At 38.3% G+C, this 16,323-nt stretch overlaps 1 protein-coding gene across 7 annotated transcripts in view; it reads left to right on the top strand.

The window, feature by feature from the left end:
* Window positions 1-11,978: 11,978 nt before the first annotated feature.
* Window positions 11,979-16,323, top strand: part of LOC149214897 (uncharacterized) — an 80,902-nt gene continuing 76,557 nt past the window's right edge. Inside the window, exons 1-8 of one of the 7 annotated variants that reach the window (XM_089392440.1) lie at window positions 11,979-13,055; window positions 13,182-13,434; window positions 13,523-13,705; window positions 14,472-14,519; window positions 14,897-14,980; window positions 15,140-15,281; window positions 15,676-15,729; window positions 16,139-16,200. In XM_089392440.1, coding sequence (XP_089248566.1) covers window positions 13,589-13,705; window positions 14,472-14,519; window positions 14,897-14,980; window positions 15,140-15,281; window positions 15,676-15,729; window positions 16,139-16,185 — 492 coding nt within the window. In that variant the 5' untranslated portion in view covers window positions 11,979-13,055; window positions 13,182-13,434; window positions 13,523-13,588 and the 3' untranslated portion in view covers window positions 16,186-16,200. Of the gene's footprint in view, window positions 13,056-13,181; window positions 13,435-13,495; window positions 13,706-13,804; window positions 13,982-14,471; window positions 14,520-14,896; window positions 14,981-15,139; window positions 15,282-15,675; window positions 15,730-16,138; window positions 16,201-16,323 lie in introns of those variants that run through there. The other 6 variants (XM_089392446.1, XM_089392441.1, XM_089392444.1 and 3 more) reach the window with 6 other exon arrangements.

Genomic DNA, 16,323 nt, shown 5'->3' with positions numbered 1-16,323 from the left:
ATCTGTTGTTTCTGACTGCTTTCGGGCCGAGAGGACTGCTCTGTTGTGTTGGGAGCATCTGTTCCAGTGAGGAACCCCTTTCGTTTCACGCAAAAAGGTTTCCGGTAGCCCTAGCTGCGTCATTTTTAAGATCTGGAGGTATACAGTGTTTATTTGCAGTTTACTGTTATTTTCTCTCTGTTTATTTCGGTTTCGGTTTATTTAGCTTTTTTATTACCGGATCTATACCTTTCATTTCTGCGTATGCTCTTTGCCCTGCGACTCTGTGCGATCTGGGCAAATCAGAAACAGAAAGGAAGGATTTTTCTCATGCGTATGCTCTTTTCCCTGCGCCTTAGTGTGATCTCGGAAAATCAGAAACATTGAGAAAAATATTTAGTTTTTCGGCTAAAGCTAACTTTGAGCCGCAAGGTTCATTTTTGAAAATATTTAGTTTTTTGGGTAAAGCTAACTTCGAGCCGTAAGGTTCGTTTTCTTTGCATGTCCGTGTTGGGTTTTGTGTTTTTTGTTTTGTAGGGAAAAAGAGCAAGCACGCAACCCAAAGCACCCCCCTCTCTCTCTCTCTCTCATGTCCGTGTTGGGTTTTGTGTTTTTTGTTTTGTAGGAAAAAGAGCAAGCACGCAACCCAAAGCACCCCCCCCCCCTCTCTCTCTCTCTCTCTCTCTCTCTCGATCAATTGGTTCAAAGCTATTTTAAGAGAGTAGAGGTCTTGGGTTCAAGTCTCCATTTTGTGGGGGCGAACTTTTTCATTTCCGCACATTCCCGCACTTTGTCGGCAACTTCAACAACTTTTTTTCAAAAAGCCATAACTTCTTCATCCGGAAGCCGTTTTCAGAGTCGTTTTTTTTAAACCAGCCTAATTTTTCGAGATCTATCCATTGGAACACTTATTTTCAACATCTTTAGCTTCAGTTTCCGTTGAAATGGAAATTCAATACCAAGTTACCCTTGACAGCACCAACTACTTCCAATGGTTGGCTTACATTGAGGATTTACTTAGAAGTAAAGGTCTCTACAGAACAACCTCAGGCCAAGAAAAGAAACCAAAGGATGAAGATAAAGCTGCTAAATGGGAAAATAGGCAAGATCAAGCACTTGGATTGATAGGGATGTCTATTTCTCCAGATCTTAGATTCCATATTGCAAAAATTGATACTCCTGATGAAGCAATGAAACAAATCAATAAAGTTTTTGGGATTAAAAATGAAATTAGAGCCCATCAACTTGAAAATGAGTTGCTTACATTGGACCCTAAAATTTTTTCTTGCATTGAAGATTTCTTATCCAAGTTCAAGACCCTTAGATATCTTTTGGAAGGTGTTAAAGTTAAGAAAGAATATAGTAAGCTTATCTATTCCATTCTTACAAAGTTGGGACCAACCTACTCTGTGTTTGTTTCCACCTTCCATTCTACAAGAGAAGCCTTCATTTCTCAAGGAACAGACTACAAGCCCCCTTCCTTTGACTCTTTTTGTGATTCTTTAATAAGAGAACAAGAAAAACACTTACACCTTGGTCTTCTTAATCTTGGAAACTCTTCCAAGAAAGCGTTAGCCGCCCAAAAGCAACCAAATTCAAAGAATCCTAAGAATTCATATCCTAAAAAGAATGGTCCTAAACCAAACAAGGGTCCTAAGCAATTTCAGCCCCAAAATGAAAAATCCTTTCACCAAAATGATAAGACAAATAAAAACAAAGGGAAGAAGACTGATAGACATTGCAATTTTTGTAATCGAGATGGCCACTTAGAATCAAAATGCTTTAAGAAGATGGAAGCCTTGGAAGCAGCAATGAAGAAGCATAACATCCATTTGGGGCAATCTTCAACTTCAACTTCATCTTCAGGAATGGCACTTTCTGCATGTGGTTGTCAAGCATCTCGGTCTGGCTATGCATTAAATGTATCTTCTTCTTCTCATTCTCATGAGTGGCTCATTGATTCTGGAGCTTCTTATCACATGGCCAAAAACAAAGCCATGTTTTCTTCTTTAAATGATTGTAACACCAAAAATATATATGTTGGTGATGATAGATCTCTTAATGTTGTAGGGACTGGAACTGTTCATCTAGACAATGGTCAGTTTAATGATGTATTATGTGCTCCAACCTTATCCTGCAACCTTCTATCTGTATATCAGATAACTCATTCAGGTGAAGGTAAAATCGTTGAATTTTCACATCATGATGTTGTAATTAAGGACTTAAGAGATCCTAAACAGATTTTGGCTACTGGCATTGCTGATGATTCTACAAGGTTGTATAAGTTTCACAACTTTGGGTCATCAAATCTTCCCTCAGTATTTGTTGCTCATAACGATGAAGTGAGCAAACTTTGGCATGAGCGATTTGGTCACTTAAACTATCGCTCCCTTCAGCATCTATGTAAAGAAAATATGGTGACAGGTCTTCCTATGGTATCTTGCAGAGATGGTGTTTGTTCCGGATGTGTACTCGGAAAACATCATCGGGACAGTTTTGAAAAACGTGCCTCTTGGCACGCCTCAGCCCCTTTACAGCTTGTGCATAGTGATTTATGTGGTCCACTTCCAGTTGTGTCATTCTCTGGCTGCAAGTATTTCTTAACTTTCATTGATGATTTCTCCAGACGCACTTGGGTATACTTCTTAAAACTCAAGAGTGAAGTATTTAACACTTTTTTGGCCTTCAAGGCCTTTGTTGAAAAACAATCTGGACATCAAATTCTTAAGTTAAGATCTGATAATGGCGGAGAATATGTTAAAAACACATTCATCAACTATTGCACTGAGAATGGAATTCAAATGCAACATACTGTTCCATATACTCCACAACAAAATGGTGTAGCTGAAAGGAAGAATCGCACCTTAAAGGAAATGGCTAATTGTATGCTACAATCTAAAGGACTTGGTCTTAGTTTTTGGGCAGAAGCAATTAACTGTGCAAATTACATAATAAATCGCACTCCTACTAAGGCTTTAAAGAATATCACTCCAGAATAAGCATGGAGCTCAATCAAACCAGATGTAAGTCACTTTCGTGTTTTTGGAAGTGAAGCGTGGGCCCATATTCCAGATGAAAAGCATAAAGCTTTAGAACCTAAGAGTGAAAAATGTACTTTTGTTGGATATTCTGAAGATGTCAAAGGCTATAGACTTATTCCATTTAAGTCCAAAAATGTTATCATTAGAAGAGATGTAAAATTTGATGAAAATATATCGGCCTGCGAGCCTAGTCCGGCGGATGTGCCACCTCTCCCTATCTCTTCTACTTTTGAAAACATTTCTTCTTCAGATGATGAAAGTGAGGATGACATTCCTCCGCCACCATCTCAGGATCCTCCTTCATCTCCTGAGCTTCCAAAATGGGTTCGTGCTACTCGAGATGCAGCAGGTGATCTTGCTGGTGATCCTACAGATCAGCGACGCACACGTTCTCAGTTTGAGAGAGCCTCTTCTTTACTGGCTCAAGCTCCAGTAAATTATGATCCTGACACCTTTGCAGAAGCTTCAGGCCATCCAGATTGGGAAGCAGCTATGAATGAAGAATATCATTCATTATTGGCAAATGATACATGGGATCTTGTTCCTCTACCAAAGGGACGAAAACTTGTTAGATGCAAATGGGTTTACAGAACCAAGTATGGACCAGATGGGAAAGTTGATAAACATAAAGCTCGTCTTGTTGCTAAAGGTTTTTCACAGGTTGAAGGCATTGACTACACTGAAACCTTCTCCCCTGTTGCCAAAATGAACTCTATCCGCCTTGTTCTTTCCCTTGCTGCCTCTTTCAAATGGGAAGTCCATCAGATGGATGTTAAATCTGCCTTCTTGCATGGGGACTTGCATGAAGAAATCTATATGGAACAACCCAATGGCTTCATACAAACAGACTCCAGCCTTGTATGTCAACTTAAGAAATCCCTTTATGGTCTCAAGCAAGCTCCTCGGGCTTGGTATGCCAAAATGGATAGCTTTCTTTTAGAATCTGGCTTTTCTAGGTGTCATTCTGACAATACTGTCTACACCAAGAAAGTGGGAAACTCTCTTATCATCCTTGTTCTTTATGTTGATGATCTTATCCTTACTGGTAGTGATCCCAACCTTATAAACCATGTGAAGTCTAGCCTTAAAAGGAAATTTGAAATGACAGACTTAGGACACTTACACTATTTTCTCGGTCTTCAAGTCTTGCAATCCAAGGAGGGTATTTCCCTTTCCCAGTCCAAGTATGCTTGTGATATTCTACGTCATTTTCACATGGAAGACTGTAAGCCAGCCCCTTCTCCCTTTCAGTCTGGAGTCAAATTTGCAGTCACTTGTAATTCTCCTGAAGTTGATGCTACCTTATACCGTCAACTTGTAGGAAAACTTTTGTATCTAACCCATACTCGTCCTGACCTTTCCTTTGTTGTTGGCCTTATTGCTCTGTTCATGCAAAACCCCCGTGAAAGTCATTGGAAAGCAGCTAAAAGAATACTTCGTTATGTTCGAGGTACAGTTCAGTTTGGGATTCATTACAGTGCCGAAGCAGCTCTTCTATTGGTTGGTTTCACTGATTCCGATTGGGCTGGTGACCCTGATGATCGGAAGTCTACTGCCGGTTATGTGTTCACTCTTGGTTCATGACCTATTACATGGGCTTGTAAGAAACAAGCTGCCATTTCTCTTTCATCAGCAGAAGCAGAGTATCGTGGTGCCATAGAAGCTAGTAAGGAAGCCTTATGGCTTCATCAGATCCTGTCAGAGTTTGGCTTTCAGCAGCAGCATCCGGCTACACTTTGGTGTGATAATCAAAGTGCCATTTAGCTATGCAAAGATCCAGTCCAACATCAACACAGCAAACACATTGAAATGCACATTCACTTCATCAGAAAGCTCATTCACGACCATGTTCTTGAAGTGCAATATTGTTCAACAGATGATCAAGTTGCAGACATCTTCACAAAGGCTCTCACAGAGGCGAAGTTCACTAAACTTTGATTTATGGTTCGAGTTCAGGAAGTTGTCACTAAGGGGGGATAGGCTCTAGTGCCTCCTTCCTTCTCCTATTGTGTCATATTTGTAAATCCTTCAATCCTAGCCCAAGTTGTTCTTAAGGGGGGATGTTAGGATATTCCGACACATAGGAAATAGTTAAGTACAACTTGGTCTAGTGTAGAGTTAGGTATAGAGTTAGGTAAAGTGTGTTTCTTTACCGTTGTACATTTTGTAACTTACAATCCGACGGTCACGATATGTAGTGATCCGACGGTTCATTCTCTCCTCGGTATTACCGACACTTGATCCATGGCTTGATACCCGATTGGTCCATGAATTCTATTTAAAGCGCATGGAGGGTCATTTGTAGGGTAATCCGTGCATGAGAGAAACATATGTAAATTTTCATTCTTTTACTAATAAATTGCCTGAAGTGGCCGCGTTGGCTTAGGCCGTGGACTGTTTCCCTCTTTGAGGGTTTTAACCACGTCAAAATACTGGTGTATTGATCTGCGATCTGGTTGTGAGCGGTGTCCTTTTGGTGTTCTGTCTGAGGAACTTACCCTGTAAATTCCTACAATTGGCCTCTTTTACATTCTGCAAGTAGGCTTAAAATCATACTCTAATTCGGCTAACTCTCTACTCTTCTCTCTTGTTTCCTTTTCAATACATCATTAGCAGTTTCTTTTACAGTTCGAGGAACTGTTCCTCAGTTATGAAACAGTTGCTCAATAGTTTCTTCAAACAGTTCTTAACTAATCCTAACTTAATCTGTTTGCCTAATTTAAGAACTAACAATGGCTGAGTCAGACTTAATTTTAAATGAAACAAATTAAAATAGAACAAAAATATTTCCCAGCTGTTGCCTCTTCATTCAGATGCTCCTGCATCAAGTTGCAAGACAATATTATTAACAACCTTGCAAAATGGAAGTAAGTAATTAAGGTTTGAAGAGATTCCTTTGATTCCAATCAGTGAGTTTAGAGTATAGGCCATGGGCTAAATCAAGAAACAATGGGATTAACCATTAGCTTATTGTAATTGAGAATGACGGGATTAAGTTTACCAAACATAGTTGTTCACTTATAATAGTTTTCCAATCTAGTGCAATAATGTATCTATATCACACATTTTTCTTAACTTATAATAATGTTTTCTTATTACACTAGATTATGGTTGTAAGTTATCATTTATCATTTAATGGAACATCTTTAAAAAAAATGGAATGTAGTAGCCTGTTCTTATAATGAATAATACCAAATTATTTATTATATAGGATAAGTGAATTTAAAAAAAGTTTATAAAATTTTTTAAAGCGATAAAATCTACTATAAGTTTTTATTAATAAATACAAAGAAAAATTATTATTTGTTATTAATTTTAAGTGTCTATATATATATATGAAGTTGATTTGTATTACCTCAAAATATCCAATTGCATAAATCTTTCCATCATTGATAAGCGTAGTACACAACAATATATTCACTACCTCTTTGGTCTTACTACCTAACCCATACTATATATATATATATATATATATATATATGTATATATATATATATATATATATATATATATATATATATATCTATGTATATATATATATGTATATATATATATATATATGTATATATATATATATATATATATGTATATATATATATATATGTATATATATATATATATATATGTATATATATATATATATATATGTATATATATATATATATATATGAAAATGATTTGTATTACCTCAAAATATCCAATTGCATAAATCTTTCCATCATTGATAAGCGTAGTACACAACAATACATTCACTACCTCTTTGGTCTTACTACCTAACCCATACAACACTTCTATCTTGGGTGATGAACTTGAGAATGATCATGGATCCCTCCAAGGATCCTTTTTTCCCTTTTTCTTGCGGAAATTTGTCCACCTTGAGGGGTTGTCGAGAATAAATGAAGATGGTAAAACAATTGTGTTTTCTTGAATCAAATCCAATTCTGGGGTTTTGCATTTGTAGATTCTTCCTTATCACTATCTAAGTGATATGATTCATGGACATGTTTGTGTTTGCTTAATGACAAAGCTAAAACTATAATTATGTCTCATGTGGCTTTGTTCGAGGGGTAGACCCCAACATCTAAAGGATGTGATGGTGTTGCACATGGTTGAGCTGAAGTTGAAGGACTCGATTTATCTATAGAGGTTTTTTGGTGTTGAGGGTTATCTGGCTTGTTCACTAAAATTTCTTAGATTCCTTTGAAAATTTTGGGTCATTCCATGCTCAGGGTTTATTCTTGGAAGTCGAAGGAGGAGAGCACCCTTGAGAAGAAGGGAATACATTCTTTAGATGATCTGGTTGTTGACAAAGTCTACAATGAAAGGTCATACTTTCATAATCCAAAGGTTGAGTAAAAGTCAGGTCATTCTAGTGAAGAAGGACTTTATCCAGGAACACACTAGTGAGATTTACTTCAACACATGCGGGTAAATGTAACAATGCCATTCTCCAACCTGTTTGTGGGATCTACCTTAATGAAACGACTAATTGAGTTACCCACTTTAGCTAAAATATCTAGATGAAGAAGATGAAGGGGCATATTTGGGAGCCTAAATGCATGGGAAAAGATGGCATAGAAAGAGGGTTAAAACAATTAAAGTATGGCTTCATGAAAATCCCATCTTGACCCTAAAACCAAGGTCCTTCATCAAAAACCCTATCAGAATCCTACAAATCCTTAAATTTCACCACAAAGAAACCTTTTGAGCAAAAGAACAAATCTACATTTGGTGTCCATGTTTGATGTACCCAATTTTGAAGCGCAATTTCCTATGGAAAAAACTTGTTGAGTTGGAAAAATAACAACATGTAGCCCAAAATCCATGTTAGATTCATAGGAGATACGATGATCTACTTTAATAGGTGGACTATCATTTGCTTAATCCATAATGAAAGCATGCCTTGAGATTTATTTATGTGTCGAAGGATTGGGCCCTAGCTTGAGGGCATCCTTAAAGGATTTAGACTTAGAAACAAAAGGTGCCCTCCCCCCACCCTCCTATGGCACCATCGTTGAAGCTTGCAATGAGAGAGATTGAAACATCCTTGGTAATGTCATAACCCCTAAGTAAATTCCCCTCCTAAAGTTGTCGTCCTTCAGAATAAGTCGCATAAATCAGACAGGGATGCTTGTCCATTCTTAAATCCCAGTAGCAAGCGTAGATACCAATCTGTTGCTTTCACCTTAAAATAAAGAATCCCACCAAAGAAAGAACTGAAAAATATAGGAAATTGCAAGAGATCTAGAGCTTGATTTTCATCTTGGGATATCTCGGGAGATAAATACTTGTCATTAATAAGAAATAAATTTTCATCGTCTCCAGAATTGGCTAACAAAGGAGTTATTTTAGAAAATGGAGTTGTGTATGAATGAATGAGCAATGATAAGGCCATGTTTAAGTAGTGATCGCCACATATGTGAGGAACTACACAACACGTAGTTGGCTAGGGTTTCAATTTTGGTCGCTTGTCATCTCCATTCATAGAGCATGAATCCCTCCTCCTGCATTTCTTCAAGGGAAGAAAGAATTGGGCCATGGAAGGTGAGTGAACGCATGCCATAAATTCCATTGACTTCAATAAGCTTGTTGATGATCTCAAATACTTGGGGAGAGTAATCGCCCCAAAAATCAACATGTTAAGAGGCTGATCCAAATGTTTGGCTAAACATGGGGGGAATATCTGACGACTGCAACTTCATCCTAGAAACATTAAGATTGATTTTAAATGTATATTGATTTATTATCAATTTTCAATAAAATTGTACTATTTAAAATAAATTTTTAATAGTTTGTAAGGGGTATATCTTCACTTCTATTATATAATTTTGATTTTGGGATATTAATATCTTTCATTATGTCCAAAAAAGAAGAGTTCTTAGTCAATAAAAAGCAATTTTAAATCTCACTCTAGGGCCAAATAATTATTTCAACATAACCTTAATCTCATATCTATATATATATAGATATATATATCGTCTTCTTTATAAAAAAAGGACTAATACCTTATAATATTGATTATAAATAAAAATACCCAATCATCTTATCCTCACCTTACCTTATAAAAGTGTGGGTGAAAAATTGAATAATGTAACAAAAGATACACTTGACCGACATTTATCAAGTTGGAAAACAATTCAGAGAGAATGGTTCAACCATTCTATTATTCGAATGGATAAACACATAAATTGGAATTTTAATGTGTACAAAAGATCTTTTAACAACATCTTCCAAAGGATGGCTCGTCCAAGATGCCAAGAAACAAGTTTTTGTTTATGAGAAACATAATCAAAGCAAACGTTGGTCCAGATGTAGATCTAATATTCACAGCTGGTAGATTACATGTTTGAGTGATCATCTTATCAATTGTATAAGAACTAATTATTTGGAAATGATCTTGTGTCACGATGACAATATTTTTCCTGATATTCGTTTATCTATATGGATGCCTTGCCTTCCTTCTTTTCTTATATATATATATATATATATATATAAAGCAACATGCAAAAATTCTTCCTAAGAGAGAAATTTAGAAGACCCGTATAAATGACCATAAAACACTTGTTTTGTTTATTGAAATGCTTCTCGTGTGTGTGTGTGAATTAGGTTTATCTCTAATGGTTGGAGGAATTAGAGATAAACCTAATTCACACACACACACACACACGAGAAGCATTTCAATAAACAAAACAAGTGTTTTATGGTCATTTATACGGGTCTTCTAAATTTCTCTCTTAGGAAGAATTTTTGCATGTTGCTTTTTCTTAACACGCCCCCAAAACAAAATAAATGATAATCGTGCTCATAAAACTTCACTTGAGTCGAGCTGTACATCATATGCTCGATCCCAAGACCATGTACCACAAAAGCTTTGAAGAGTCATTGTCTTGCGAAGACGATCATGGCCTTGTGTGTAAGGCAAACAAAGTTGACATTTCTAGATTTCCAATTCTCCCTCTGGTGCGAGGATGTTCAGATGTTGATACAAGATAGACTCTCCATCAGTATGTAGCTATTTCCTCATCTCACAACAATCAACACTTGGGGCTTTAGCTAGCCTGCCTTAGTGAACTTCGGCTAGGCCCTATCACATTTTCCCATATTGCTTCATCATATTCAGTCCTATTCAAATTCTCCTTCATTCTCGACATTACGGGGATGCTTTCCATTTGGCTCCCCGGTTTATCAACCAGAGCTTGTTATTTCCTTTTCTTGGCCTATAGAATTTGCATGCAGGTGAAAACATCGAGTTTTGTGTGGGTGACAACTGCACGTTTGACATCACCCCTATGGAAGTTGGACACTTGCAACGTCTTCTAGTTTTATGTTTTATGGCCTATGTATGTTTCCTTATTTAATTATTGCCTCTAATTTAAAAGTTGAAGCTTTGTCCTTTTTTCCCTGCTCCTTCTCTATTTTCCTGAGTATTTGGCTTTGTTCACTCGTAAAGCTTTATTCCCCCCATTGCCTTTATCAACAACTCTACATCCCCCCCACTCCTCATCTAGTGGGTTGTCGCCTCTTTTGGTCAACCTCCCTTACAGGCTCTCCAACAATCCACGCCCATCCCCATGCCCTCTTTGTATTCTCACAACTTGTTGGTGGCTTATTATATCATCATCTTCTGTTTCTCTCTGACTCCTTACTATTGCCCCCCTCCATTACGTGCCCCTGCGCCCCGCCCGAGTCAAACACCCCCTGTTTATTTTCTCAACCGTCCCTCTTAGTGTCTGCGCTTAATCCCTTGTCATGCCTCGACAACGAGTGGTGACTACCTAGGGGCTGCCTATTATTAGGAGTGAGACTTTAGAAGACATAACATGTTCATCATATGCTTCAAGAATTTTCCGCTAGGTTTTGAGACCTCACCCCCAGACCAGTCGAGGAGGAGCTAACTCACACAACATGGGAAGAGACCTTCCAACGATAACAACTTTTAGATACATAAGTTCTAGTGGATTTGGCTAACTAGGTTCCATATGTTAGGTACACCCGAGGCCAGTTTGATCTATACATGTACACCATCAATGCATTGGCATTTGAAGTTTCTCATAGGAAGAATTTTAACGGATCATTTCAAGCATAAGGTTAATATCTTACACTCTCTAGAGCACCTTCACTGTCACATGAGAGAGGTAAATCAACACATGGTTCGTATTGAGTAGCATTTGGGAATTTCTCCACCGACAGGTAGTACATCTAGCAACACTAAAGACCTTATTCAGGTTGTTGCTACTGACTATGATTTCTAGGTGTAGCTTTGTTATGCTTAAGTCTATTTTTTTATTATGATATAGTTTTATCTCCAGGCCAATATGACCCATTTTCTTAGTGTACACAATTTCTACTTAGCTTTTTGTAATGTGTGACCTTTCATGCCTTTCTGCAAAGAGTGCGCTTTTGGTTATAGTTTGATCCCCTAGTTAAAAACTAACCTAACATTTCTAAAGTGTCCATTTAAATCTCAATTTTGAAAGAATACAATATTTACCCCAAAAAAAGTAATTGTCTACTATATTTAAACTTAACTAAAACATAAATCAAAATCATCCAAATAAATAAATAATTATATAACTAACATAAAATTATATAAAAATAACAATAAAATCTTATATATATTCAAAAACTATTTTTAATTAAAATTTAAAACTAGTTAATTTAATTTTAAAATTAAATTATAAAAATTAGATAAAATTTATTAATAAATTAACGACAAATATAATAAATACTCAAAAAAAAATATTACAATGTAATATAAACCTCTTATACGATCGTAGTGGGATATAATTATCTTGTAAACAATGTGATATAACCCTTTTATATTATCGCAAATACTAAAAAATTATGACAATGTGATATAAACCACTTATATTCACAAACCCCCCATACCGGTGGTCATATCACATTACATATGAAGAAACCTGTCAACTGTCACCTTTGGGTGGGTGAGGGACGAACTCTCCACAATAGGCTGCACATTACATATGAAGAAACCTGTCAACTGTCACCTTTGGGTGGGTGAGGGACGAACTCTCCACAATAGGCCGCACATTACATATGAAGAAACCTGTCAACTGTCACCTTTGGGTGGGTGAGGGACGAACTCTCCACAATAGGCCGCCATCGGCTCACTATTCAGGGGTTGGCTTTTTCCTTTGCTGGTTCCAGATAGAGACCCAGAAGCAGTAGCAAAGCTAGCATTGTGACCACCATTATTAGCGAAAGCGTGTACACTTTCTGATGAACATTTAGAATATATATGCATCGCTCGCACCATGTAATTAATATCCACCTGTTTTAAGCAAGTGGGGGCTTGAACAGCCTCTCAGTTTTGCTTTTGGGTTTCTGTGGGCGCCTCGGTCCGGCCTTTACCTGCACGCAGAATCCGATCCACACTTGGAGTTATGGGGTTATGTACCATTTACAAATACTCCGCTCTATTGGGTGATAAGCACTGAAGCTTCCTCAATTTTCCACGCTTTGCATTTCTCCAAGCTTTCTGATTTGCAGTCCCCAGTTGTCATATTCTTGGATAGGCAGTCCCCAAGTTGAATTACTGAAAATTTTATAGTTTCTGAAGCCATTGTGCCTGACCCCCTTCGAGGTTCGTTGTGATTGGAACACGTTTCCAGAAAAATACAGAGTATGTCTTCATTTTCATTGTATGATCAGGGCAGGAAATTGTTGCAAGATAGCGAGGAATCGCATTCATCGGCTGCTCCTATGACGGAGGTAACTCCTGACTTTGCTAATGCGACATATGGCCCAAACTTAGTCCGCGTTATTGCGACCGCGGCCTTGTTCCTCTCAATACTATGCCTTTTAGGGTTCAATGCCCTGCTCCGCTGCAGACGGCTCTACAGGCCATGGCGAGTGGTGTCGGAGCCATCACCCAATATGGATGTCCAAAGAACTCAATCTGGCATCGAGAAAAAGGATTTAGAAGCACTTTCAGCCACAGTTTACCGCAAAGTCCACTCCCTCAGAGCCGTGGATTGCCCCATTTGCCTGGCGGAATTCATGGAAGGAGAAAAGGTGAGAGTATTACCAGAATGCTGTCACTGTTTCCACTTAGATTGCATAGACGCATGGCTGCTTTCCAATGCTTCTTGGCACTGTTCAGCCTCTCTTATGTTTCATATCAGTCATATGCTGTTGCAGATGTGTGCTTCTTCATCTCCTCGCCTCTCGGTCACGATCTGTACATCTACTATTATAGAAGCTAAATCGTGAAACTGTATCTGCTGCTGTTGGCTATTACTATGTCTCCGTCTCTGCTGCTTACGCTGGATCTACTGATTCCACTGGAAAAGATGCTGGATCTTCTAATTGGCGCCGGGTCGCATAAAGCCGCTATGTTGGCTTAGATACTTACTCTACTGGCTGTGTCTCCACCAGATTGGCTCCGTTACTGGTAAGGTTTTTGGCTTATTTAAGCGCCCCCTATGTTTCTGTGTAAGAAACCGATCTCCTGAACCAAGCTTCACTCCTAATGCCAACAGAGTAGCAACGTGTTTACAATCCTCCATCTCTAACCTTTTGAGAGCACGCTCGACCAACGGGAGAGGATGCGGAGCACGCTCGGATTGGCATGGGTTCAAGGTGATTTGCCGGGCCGCCATCAACGAAGTCGCTTGTCCGCATCGGGCAAGGTTCCTGATGGCAAGCATCCGCCGAAACCCCAGGTACGCTTTGATTAATGAACACAGACAGCAAGCATTGCTAGGAAATTCTTGCCTTTCATGCGTCTGGTGGTAACTTGGGTTTCTTCTCCTCTCGGCCAGTGATGGGGAACTTCTCTCTTCGTCTGTCGGGACAATGCACCCGTTTAGCATCATCGACAGGCAGGACACATGGTTTCATTCACGCGACGGCGAAGATGACCCCGATGAGTGAGTTCTGATGGACCTGGGCGTGTCGTGTGTCTTCTGCTGGTGATGGGAGTTCCGACTCCACCAAAGGTGCGAAGCGGCACCTATTGGACTGAGTCTCAGCCATAGGGAGGGTCATTGCCAATAGACCACAGCCCAGTAGTTGTAGCCAACCGAAACCTTATCACTCTTAAATTGACCAGTTCTTCCAGGCTATCCTGGCACTCACTTTCTTCCCCTTCCTTCTCCACCGCTAGCCCGCCGTTTCTAGATTGGACCTGGCACTTTAAGGCTTCCTTACATTACATTACATTGGCACAGGACACTTCTATTTTTTCTTCTTCTTATTCTGCTTCTTTACATTACATTGGCTTCCTCTTTCTTTTTCCTTTTTGTTTTCTTTCCTCTGTTGCATGGCCATGAATCTTGGTTTTTATAGTTTTTTAATTTTCATCTTCTTTTCCGTTTTGGGTGTAATTTGTGTGTTCCTTTCGTTTTAAATGTAATTCATCGTTCTTTCTTTTGCCCTGGGTGTTTGCATCAATTGCCCTGGTGATTTTATTTTGTTGCTGTAATGTAGAGCAGGAGAATCGATGAAATGCATGTAACCTATTGGAGTGGAGGACAGGTATGGGTTTGTTTTTCAATTTACATCTATTCAGATAGTTTTTATTGATAATCTGTACCGTGAGAAGCTTCCTGGCAGATAATGGTAGTTTTCCTTGATAATTTGTATAGTGAGAAGCCTGCTAGTAGATAATGGTTAATCGTTGTTTTCTGGTTTTAGCTGCATAGAGCCCTAATCATTAAACCAATTGTCTTCATATTTCTATTTCACAAAGAAGCTGTGGGAATTGCAAGGGGCTTAACCATAGAGATAATGCTTTATTCTCTCTGGCAGTTCTTGCTTACGGGTTTTGATCTGGTTAATAATTTTGCAAACAACTGAAAGGGAGTGAAACGAAGGGTTATGAGACGAGGAACTTTTGTTTGCGCGGTTTGCAGGAAGCCGAGATGGAGATTGGGACGTCGGACAGGATACGCACGTGCCAAAGGATGCTCGTACACCTGTTGGTCTCAAATTGTAAGGTGAGCAACGATCCTTTAATTCTCGGTTTCCGGTTTCCAAGAGAGATTAAAAGAACAAATTCACTAATCTCGTTTAATAATATTGTAACAGGTGGAGAGGAGAGTCTCCACCTGTTTTGTCTTTTATTTTCTCATTGGTTTCTTGTTTCTATATGATGGTTTCAGCAAACTTGGACACGCGGAAAGAGACAGGACAGAGTTCAGCGAACTTGGACACGCGGAAAGGGTAGGACAGAATGTAAATGTGCGAAACGGGTGTTCGTACGCCTTTTCCCTTCATTCATTATAACTAGCAAGGAAGGTACGGACTATTTTATTCTCGCTTTTCCGAAAGAGAAACATTCGGTATCAATTGGTGTAGTTGGAGCTAAATAACCAACCTCTTAGATTATTAGTGTTAACATTAATTTCTTCAATATTTCCTCCTGTTCGCATTTTTTTTCCAGCTAATTTTAGTACATATTGCATCAATCGATGTAACTGGAGCCAAACAACCAACCTCTTAGATTACGAGTGTTGACATTAATTTCTTCAATATTTCCTTTTGTGTTTGCATTCGTTTTCCAGGTAATTTTATTTTGCTGTAGGGTGTACAGCAGAGGATACATCGCTATATATGGTTTTGCCTATTAGATAATGGGCTGCATTAATGTTTATGGAGCGCTAATTGTACCCTTATCTGTTTGAGCTTTTAGGAGGAGTCATGGATATAAGATTGCTGAAGAATATTACGAGCCTCCGTCTTGTAGGTACACGTTGTTTTGGTCGCTTTTAGTTGGCTTACTTCTTTTTTTTTTGTATTTTTATCCATTAGCTAGGCGATTTAATTTGTATCGTGTTATTTTTCTTTTCTAATTTATATATTTCAGGCGAGCTTTAAACTTTTAGTTACGCATATCTATATAATGGATAATGGGATTCCGCCTTAAGAGTTGTTTTTGATAGGAGACGTTAGACACTTCTAATTATTAAATTGATTTTAGACTGAAATGATTTTAGACCGAAATTGTGGGAAATCTCAAATGATTTTAGACTGAAATTGTGGGAAATCGCAAGGCTTTTAATTATTGGCATGTTGTGGGAAATCTCGTTTACATCTAATTACTTTGTTTGATTATTGGTTTTGGCCTTATATTGAAAGTGATTGATTTGCAATAGGTGAAAAGGAGGGTTCCGTTGAGGATGAAGATGAGATGATAATATAATATTTTTGTTTCCAGGTCAGAACCTAATATCTTCCGCAGGCTTGTTTGGCTCGCTTACGTCATTTCTATATGCCAGATCGTACCTAGTTTTACAAGCATATTAATTCTCATTCGTTTTATATTCTCTCACACAGTTTG

The sequence above is a fragment of the Pinus tabuliformis genome, chromosome 1_1 (assembly GCF_031772625.1).
Source record: "Pinus tabuliformis cultivar Carrire ecotype Pingquan chromosome 1_1, CPIR1, whole genome shotgun sequence".
NCBI classification, from domain to species: domain Eukaryota; kingdom Viridiplantae; phylum Streptophyta; class Pinopsida; order Pinales; family Pinaceae; genus Pinus; species Pinus tabuliformis.
This window is presented reverse-complemented; position numbering and strand designations above follow the sequence as displayed.